General features: G+C 35.5%; 1 protein-coding gene across 1 annotated transcript; it reads right to left on the bottom strand.

Moving 5' to 3' along the window:
* Nucleotides 1–412: 412 nt before the first annotated feature.
* On the bottom strand, nt 413–8,817 carry LOC120629297 (aldo-keto reductase AKR2E4-like). The gene is made up of 7 exons (XM_039898200.1): nt 8,747–8,817; nt 8,217–8,312; nt 7,344–7,526; nt 5,265–5,381; nt 4,059–4,226; nt 2,603–2,800; nt 413–889 (listed from the first exon to the last, which is right to left on the bottom strand). Exons 1-7 carry the CDS (start codon nt 8,804–8,806, stop codon nt 650–652), a joined length of 1,062 nt encoding a protein of 353 aa, XP_039754134.1. The 5' UTR covers nt 8,807–8,817; the 3' UTR covers nt 413–649.
* Between the last annotated feature and the right edge of the window lie 1,361 nt (nt 8,818–10,178).

Below are 10,178 nucleotides of genomic sequence, written 5' to 3'. Positions count from 1 at the left end.
TGGTACGGTCTAGTTGCCCTTGGTTACTATAACCTCCGTTAGTTATTGATATACTTGCTCCTATAAGAGATATAGAAACAATTTGTGTTTGTTTTATTGTCTACTTGAGTAAAAATGTAGTAAGATAAGTAATCCCACCTACAACGGTTGACTGCCGACTGGCGCAGTGGGCAGCGATCCTGCTTTCGATGTGTGTATTGTCGTAGTATATTTACATTAAATTAACTGATTGCGCGAACGGTTTTTGCTCGAAAATAATGTGAGGTAAAAAAAATATTACCGGGTTTTCTCTCCAGGAATTCCCAGTACCAGCCCTAAATAAGAAATAGGCTCTGCGCTCCCGTTTTTCTGCATCGTATTCGTATCAAAATATTCAACGGCATGTGGCATGATCATTATAGTTGAAACAAAGTTAAACAACTTATTTTTTTATTACAAAATGGTTACAATATACCTACGCAGTAATACATGGTAATATATGTAATGCTTACAAAATGTCTTTAAGACTTACTTAATAGGGATTTATTATCAGGAAATCAATTTTCCATCATGGTTCTTCCCAGTAAATCCTTGAGTCGAAATAAATCCATAAATACCTGTCACATTCTTGTAATATGAAATTCTGCCTCCAAATTTTATTTTCGCATCTTTAATCTTCCTTGCTGTTAGCGATAATGTACTCTATTTCAGCAGCAGTGAGGTTCTTTTTCTCGAATGGGAAATGTGGATGGGGATACCACTTAACGGGTGTTCGGAGCCTATAATTACTATTAAATTTCGATAGCTCGTCAACCTCGGCAGATGTCAGTGAAAAGTCTGTTATATCAAAATTCTGTGTAATTCGTTCCTTATTTGTTGACTTGGGAATTGCGACCAGCCTCCGATCCAGCTGAAAATTAAAAAAGAAAACTGATTCTTACCGGCGATTAAGAAATGTGAGCAAAAATGAGTCATTAAAGAACCAAGCCAAACTTAGGATTATCGCTGATTTCTGAAAAATCGTTAAGTTTCCTGGTGACATAAACAGCTCTATCAAATCTATTTACAAATGTAAATTCTTAAGCTTATATTAAGCTCATATAATTGGTTGCTTGTATAAAGTTTACCAAGCATTATGTGTACCAAATTTCTTGTATCATTGGACTATAATCTTATGACGGGCGGACCAAGTCACATTATAAGAGTTTCTTTTCTGCTATTTTTAAATCCTGAAAACGACGCAACGGAGCGTGGTGCATCGTCCATTTCGGACAAACGAATAAATATTTTGGTTGTTAAATTAATAGTCTCTATAGAAGCTTAGTTTAACCAATATTATGCAAATTTACATCTTTTCTCCGTTATTCACCGTCACACATTTTAAAAATACCATCATAATAACAATATTATTCCTATTAAGTATTAACAGTTTCAAGAAAGGACTCTTTGAGAACTTACTCTGAAAAAAAAAGTACCCTCCTTAAACAACAAGAATCACGCAAATAAATAAATAAATATACTTAAAATTTCTTTAATAAATGTTAGTGCTACGTACTTCCAAATCCAACAAACAATAGAATGCGGTTTTTATTAATAACATTAGAAAATTACGGAACTGCTAAAATACCTTTGAAGGCTGACAAATTGATTGGGCTTACTCAGTGTTGATTTAGTGGCGAGACGCCCTTGCGATAGGTATACAGAGAATAGGTTTAGTAAGGGTTCAAAGGTCAACAAGAGCTCTGACGTCCCAAAGGTTAAAAGGTCTTAACACTGGTGCCTTGACCCTAATAGGCAGCATAATAATTTTTTTCTCTAAAGAAAGAAAAGAAAAATCTAATCTCCGCGCAAATTCTTGGTATTCCCGTTTTTCATATTATGAGGTAGATAAAGATTATGTCACCTACAAATTTGCGCGTTAATTTGATGTGATAAGATATTCTTTATATTCAATAAAGAAAGCGGAGAGGTGGTGATAGCCTAGTGGGTACACCCTTAACCCCTTCTTATTGTTGGAGGAGACCAGTGACCTGTAGTGGACTGGTAATGGGTTGATAAGAAGATAATGATGATATTAAAAAAAAAAACTTATATAAATCCATATTGGGAATTTAGCCATCGCATAAAACAGTAATATACGGTTGAAATTTGTTTTAAGATTGTAATACTTATTATTAAAATAATACTGCTTTAAACGATGATAGTAATCTTCCTGCGCTTTTACAAAGCTGTTACAAATGTTTATTGCTTAACACAGACGTTAAAACGTATTCTTTCAGCGGCCGTAACCATCTGAATTAGCACGACCGTGGTTGAAATGGCAAAGTACTTATACCACGAAAGTCATAGAAGGGGGAATTTCGGGTTTATATACGGTTTGTACAATTTTGATCGAAATATTATGTTAAATGCAGAAAAATATTTCTCATCATTAATTTTCTGTTGGTAATATTATTTAACACATGTTTACAGTTCTTCTTAAAACGAGAAACAAGATATATGGAACTGAAACCCGTTGCTGCTAATTAGGGCCAGGTAGCTCATGATTATGATATGGTGACTCCACGATTCCTACTTTGCAAATTTTATATTCAGATGGTATGGATATAAATACGATACTCACCAAATATCTCAGCAGTATTTGCGGCACAGTTTTATTGTATTTTTGAGCCAAAGACATCAGGTACGGATCATCAGCGCGTGGTGGAGGTGCATCACTTTTCCGCCCGAGTATACTTCCAAATGGCGTATATGCCATAACAACCACTCCATGTTCTTTACTCCAGTTTATTAGTTCATCTTGAGTTATTGTAGGATTCACCTGTGTTTAATACATATTCAATTTAAATTTTAGTTTTTCAAAACTAGTCAAATATTAAATAATAAATATTAGAAGTTATTTTTATGGGACATTTTTATGGGTCTTTATAATTTGGTCAAGTTATGAGAATCGTGTATTACAAAATTAGAAGTAGAAGAGCTTTCTGTGACAGATCTCGTTCGGAGAAGTACTGCGGCTATGCTTATTACTGCCAAGCAGTATTAAATAAATATACTACAACAATACACACATCGCTATCTAGCCCCAAAGTAAGCGTAGCTTGTGTTATGGGTACTAAGGTGACTGATGAATATTTATATGAAAATATACATAAATACTTAGAATATACATGTAAACACCCAAAAACTAAAAACATTAATGCTCATCACACAAACATTTTCCAGTAGTGAAAATCGAACCCACGGCCTTGGACTCAGAAAGCAGGGTCGCTGCAAACTGCGCCAATCGGCCGTCATTGCTTTCTTCCGGTTCGAAAAAAGGGGTTGCCGGTGATTACAGGCACATGAGTCTTAACAAATACGCCTCTGGTTGGTGAAACCCAGAGCGGCACTATTCAGGATGTGTTCCTTTCATACCCTGAGTGTGTGTCTCTCTCTGTTTAGGCAACAGGTAATGGCAAATTTACCATCAGGGAATCAAAGTCAAAGTCAAAGTCAAAAATATCTTTATTCAAGTAGGCCCATAGGTGGCACTTAAGATACGTGCATTACATGAGAATTACACGGTAGTGAGATGATGGCGATAATCATATTCGTAAAGTTAAAACTGAAGCTAAAAGGGTTCCAAACGCGTCCTGGTCTATGACAAGCAAACAAACAACAAACTTAGCCGGGTGAAAATCTGCTTGTGACGTCAATTATAACTATACAAAAAATCGTGTCATTGATACACTCCATTAAAATAAAGTACCGAATAAACTCATGGAAATATCTCTCAATAATTTTTACTACGTTTTAATTATCACTGTGTGATGGGAACAGTGAGCTAACAATTAATAGTTATATATTAAATCAATAGAAAAAATAATAATAAAACCAGTCTAAGTTTATTTTGATTCGTTTACCGAAGAAGGCTCATTAACCTAATAATAACGGAAACAAATCATGAAAACCATTAGTATAAACCTGTAATAGGCCTATTTGAATAAAGAACTTTTGAATTTGATTTTAATAAGAGTATTGAATTATGTTGTTTTTAAGTACTTATTATTTTAATGAATGGAGCCTTGCTCACTGACCTCGATTTGGTTAACAGCTGGTTTGATTCTACAGTTATCCCACAGCCTTTGTATTTGTGTTATATTGAAGTTGGACACTCCTATTGATCTAGTCAAGTTTAGCTCTTTTGCATCTTCTAAACCTTTCCACGTCTCCAAATAATCCGTTTCACTTATTACGCCGTCTTTCTGAAATCAAGACATTATAGCCTGTATATTTGCTCGATCTAAAAAAGGTCCTCGAAATTTAGTCAATCTATGCTAAGATCGAACTTAAAAACCTGTCCACAACTCGGTGTTGATTTATTAGTAGAATAATAAGTAGTATACGATTTATACGGATATCTCATCCACGCAAATACAGCCCGTACCTACACTTTGACGGAACGTTTGCAAAATCAAAATCAGTTGTTCAGTTTAACTTTAAAATCGATCTAACATTACTGACATTAGGTCGATTTTTCTTATAGTGTTTCCACACGACAGGGAAATCTAATGGGCTACCCAGTTTAAGGTTACTAATCCTTAAAACTAAAGGCCCGAAACTAACATAAAATAAAATCTAGGTACCGTGTTAACCGTTCTTGGATTTTCAAAACAAGGCCGGTATATACATAACATAACTTGATATAAAAACAATAAAACGCCATTGCAGATACAATAAGAAACATCTAAGAATCTTGCCAACACGTTCGCCTTGAAACAAGTTACTTTGATCGACACAGTAATTATTGTAATCAAAGGCAAACTTTAATACACCCACCAGTCGGCTCTGTTCTGTTGTTAAAGCTTCGATAAAATCACCTTTGTGTTCTCATAAATAAGTTTAGGAATTGTTTTTCCTTGTTTCAAAGAGTGGTCTTCTGTAATTTAACGTTTCTGAAACGGTCAATATTACACAGAGATAAAACATTCTAAAATACTCACTCACACACACATACACATATTCCGCTGTTGTATGCCTGTAACCAAATTCCAAGCAGACCAAAATGCAGGCACTAGCTAGTCCTTACCTATATAATAAATGGGAAAGTCTGCTTGTTTGTTCTTTGTCCATCCTTAATGCCCTAACTAAGCAGCTAATCAACGTGATTTTGGAAAAGAGTTAGTAGAAAGGACGGAGAGTAACAGAGATTCCCACGGGATTTGTAAAAAACCCGTAATAGATGCGGACGCACAACGCAAACGCAAACAACGCGGACAACAGTTAGTCTATTATAAACTCACCGTATACGCCATGGGATAATGCATCAGATACAAATCTACATAGTCCATCTGCAACTCTTGTAATGACCTTGTCAGAGCTGGAATAACCTCACTCCTTTCGTGGGCATCATTCCATAGCTGTACAGAAAAGAAAATTTTTCGATTAAATAAACTTACTAGTAGTGGTAGTAAATTATATTCCCTAAGATCGTAGATCCCTAGACCTATTTAATAGTAACGTTAAGAGTGACCTACTATATGGCTGCGAAACTTGGAAGCACTCTCCCAAACTTGTCAATAAGTTGCAAGTCTTCATAAACAAGTGTTACATTTGTTAAAGTTTACCTACATTTTTGGTATCTTTTGGCCTTAAACAATTTCCAATTTTGATCTCTGGGCCCTTGCTAAGGAAAGCCCTATCCTTGACCAAATACGGCGTAGAAAATGGAACTCTTGGTCACGTTTTACGCCTAACATCCGATGGTAGCGGGGGGGTTAAACTAAGGCGTGGATATCCAAAGGCAACATGGAAACGGTCTCTGGTAGCGGAAATGAAGGCTTCTAACTTAGCTTGGACCACGATTAAGTCTGCTTGGGATAGGTCTGGATGGCAAAAGTAGTCTTCGCCCTATGCACCATCAGGTGTTGAAGGACTCAAAGAAGAAGAAGAAGATGAGAAGATAACGCTACTTGATCGAAATCGCGACTAAAACAGAAAGAACAAAAAACCAAACAAAGGTCACCTACGGTCTGCAAGCGGCCACCCTGTTTTTCAGTAGGTACTCAAAACTGAACAAACTATCAAAAAAATAACTAGTGGCAAAGCTCACCCGGGCATAGTACTACAGCAATGTTTTTTTTTTTGCCCTTAAGCAGCAGTGCTTTGTGCGGTCTTAAGACGCCAGTGTTGCTAGTGTAATAACAGGCAACTGAGGCTTACAAGCGACACTTAAGATTGATGGACACCGGGTAGCACTTTGTAGGATATCTTCCATACATACCCGGCGAAGAACTCTGTTTATAGGCGATTGTTTTTCACTTACCGTCAATTACCTATTACTATAAACAAAGCACAGTAACAAATACAGGTTTGAATAAAGACACAGCGCCAATGACCAATATTGAATAGGTTATCGTAGAAGTTTATATTGTTAGTTATATGCTCCATGAATTTTCATGAACTTATGGTTGTGAGAATAAAAAATCTGCTAGATTGTATTATGCAAGGCGCTCGTGGTTTCGCAATAAGTGCATTCCTTAGACATCTCAGCGTTCCGAGATTACATCTTAATAAAACATACCTCATTTTAAATCCAAGACAAACTCCACTACAATGAAAACTTCGTTCGAATACTTATCTTAATAAGTGAGAATTCAGAGATATAATAATTAAATCTAAACAATTTTATTAATAACATTCATAAAATGGTTTGCTGATTATACTATTGAGCAAATAAGATAAGATGTGGTTTTTAATTATGGTAACGGTAATCAAATTGAGTCGAAATTTATACAAAATATACTTCTGGGACATAAGGGGTGTCTGTATTAGTTATATAGATGCTTAGAACCATTTTTATCAAACAAAGTACATTGTGGGGGGAGATCCGTGCCCAGTAGTGGGTCGGTAATAGGTTGATATGGTGATGATGGTGATTAAGGACCCCTCCATTACTTATTTATGACTTGCTCTGACACTTAGTATCTATCAATAGGCTAAGTAAAGAAAACTCATTGTTGCTCAAAAAGCGATAAAGACCGATGTTTAGATCGAATTAAAAATAACGAGATAAAAAGAATTATATCGATATAATTTATCGAATAATGAAGCTAATTGCATTTTTAGAATAGCTGGGGTTTAAAGCTTGAATTACCGGCTAATTAAGATATAAGGTGGGACCTCTGGAAAAAAGTGTGGGACTTCATAAACTCTTGGGTTAAATGTTAGTGCGTGTGCCCTGGCTCAATGTACTTGTCATAAAACGAGTAACAATACTGATCAGCTAATTCCAAAACTGCTGCTTCAAGTGTTCACAGTAATTTTGCGCTACTATTAATAAAAGTCACATAATAAATGTAATATTATATAATGTATATTACCTTAGTAGTTATGTACACGTCCTGTCTCTGTGCATTATTGTCTCTCAAATAGTCACGAACTCCGAGGCCCACTTCGTCTTCTATGCGGTACAGTGCGGCAGTGTCTATATGTCTATACCCGGTCTCTAGTGCCCATTGTACTGCTCTTGCAAGCGAGTGGTTCACTGCCAAGACTCTCGTACCCTGTGTGTTTGTAACATAATACTATACATAAGTTTATGGATACTACATGTTCAAAATATGACCTTAATATGATCTTTCGACTAAATTAGTAATACTAAGAGAACGATTTATTCAATAAATATTTCACAAAATTATGATGATATATATATCTTATCATAATCTTCAGACTATTAATTTCCCACTGCTATATCTCATAAGAGAAATTATTTTTTAACTTACACGTTGCTCTACTAAGAATTGGTAAACTTTGGTGAGTATACACACAAAGAGTCACTTGTAAGTAATAACTACAGCGGTTTTTAGTGTGTAACAGTGTATATACGTGTATATGTTATCTGTGGGTTTATTGGTAGACAACGCCAATTATCTAACACCAGGCTGGTACTGAATAATCCAATATCTAACGACCAATTACTGGCCCACATCTGGGAACGGGTCTCCTCTTTGAATGAGAAGGGTTTAGGCCGTAGTACACGCTGGCCAAGCGCGGATTGGTAGACTTCACACGCCTTTGATAATATTATGGAGAACTCTCAGGCATGCAGGTTTCCTCACGATGTTTTTCTTCGCCATTAATGCAAGGATATATTTACTGGTTAAATATCTCGAACAATCTCGAACTGCTAGGCAGATGTTTTTTTAATGGTGTTAAAGTAAGTCTAAACAGAGAAATAAAGCTTATGTACTTACATCAGAGAGATGTCCCAAGCTAGTCCCCAATGCAATGGCCGGTATTTCATTGCCATCATTCAGAGGGTAAGTTAATGTTCTTGCATTAACTAGTGCCTACACAAAGTTATTAAAATTAATAAAAACTGTTGTTTATTGTGATAAATGCAGCGTCGACATCACATCTTTCTAAATACACGAAAGTTAATCGCAACCATCTCATTGCTAATTCGCTATAAATAATATAACCATATGAAAACAATCAATAATAAATAATAATAATAAATATACTACGACAATACACACATCGCCATCTAGCCCCAAAGTAAGCGTAGCTTGTGTTATGGGTACTAAGATAGCTGATGAATATTTTTTTATGAATATAATACACATATATACTTATAATATACAGATAAACACCCAGACACTGAAAAACAGTCATGTTCATCACACAAACATTTTCCAGTTGTGGGAATCGAACCCTCGACCTTGGACCCATAAAGCAGGGTCGCTGCCCACTGCGCCACTCGGCCGTCAAATATTTATCTTACCAATACTTGCTCGAATAATATAAGCGCTACAAAAAATCTCCATCGGGCAAACACGTCCATATTTACTGATATACAAGGCACACACTGATAATACTTATAACAATTAATATAAACATCTACGGTCCGCAGTTAAAAACAATATAATACGGTATTGTATTAATTACAACCATTTAAGGGGAATGCTTCGATCTGTCGTTAGCTTTTATAGATTACCTACTAAGAACGACTTTTGGCCAAGACTCAGCTTAATAAATTTAAGGTTTTACAAGACAATGTTGCCAATTGTCGTGTGCCAAAATCTCTGAACTAAACCAAGTAAAAGTAGACTCATCTGTTTCATAGTGTTATTTGTGAATAAGGTTAGCATCATTTTAAGGCTTGTCAATTTAGTTATAGTTAGATATTTGGGTGCAAAGGAATTGGCACCATTGTATTTCTTTGCACATTTTTTTTACAACTCTATAGATATCAAATGTTATTTTGTCATGTAGGCCTATATTTTTTGTTCCGTTATTTTGAGGTGGTGGTAATAAAGATTACTAAAATAAATGCTATGAGTTCTCAAAACGTGCTTAGGGCTAAAAAGAAGACCACTACGAACAAAAACGATTAAAAATACTTCTTGAAAAAAAAGGGTGACTACGTAAAAGAAGGACAAAAGATCCATTTCATTATAAAAGAAGAACTAATACGACGTATTAGTTCTTCTTTTATTTAGCTTGTGCATAGAAAAGGAAATTCATTGCTCAGACATATTATCTTACTACTGTGTGACTGAAAAAAGTGACTGACAGACTTAACTATCCACGCAGAGCACAAAAAACTGGACGGATCGTAGCGAAAGGCATGCTTAAGATACGAATAGCTTTATAACCTAGGCTCAGGGTGTAATTCATACCCTAAAGGAACAAATAGATGAAAGAAAATCGAACGTTATGTAAGCGAAGCCGCGGGCAAATGCTCTAGGTTGGTGTATGAAGTTTACCAAGGGTCCTTAAACTGCCAGGTGCATACAAAACACCATAAAAAAATACCAAAACTTGCAAAATTACAGCTGTAAAACTATACGTTTATGATGATTTGCAACAATAGCTATGTGTTCAATATCTAATGCAATTCGCCTTAATAAGTAGGTAAGCTCAACCGATGTGTGTAAGTCATGGCCAATAATAATTTTATAAATTTAATGACTCAATGTACACTGCCCTAATTGAGTTGGATGATTGTAATCGGTAAAATGGGTTGACCCCAGTCGATAAACTGATTGGAATACTTTTGAGGGTTCCGTAGTCATACAAAAACCCATCTCAATAGTTTCGTCATATATATGCCGTCTATATGTCTCTCTGTATGTTAAGTGTACGATGTCGTAGTTAATATCAAATTTTAACCCACAAGGAAAAAATTTAAGTATGTCTGTTTGAGGCATGTC

Source organism: Pararge aegeria, chromosome 14, assembly GCF_905163445.1.
Source record: "Pararge aegeria chromosome 14, ilParAegt1.1, whole genome shotgun sequence".
In the NCBI taxonomy this organism is placed as follows: domain Eukaryota; kingdom Metazoa; phylum Arthropoda; class Insecta; order Lepidoptera; family Nymphalidae; genus Pararge; species Pararge aegeria.
The sequence above is the reverse complement of the archived record's forward strand: the minus strand, read 5'-3'. Positions and strand labels throughout refer to the sequence as shown.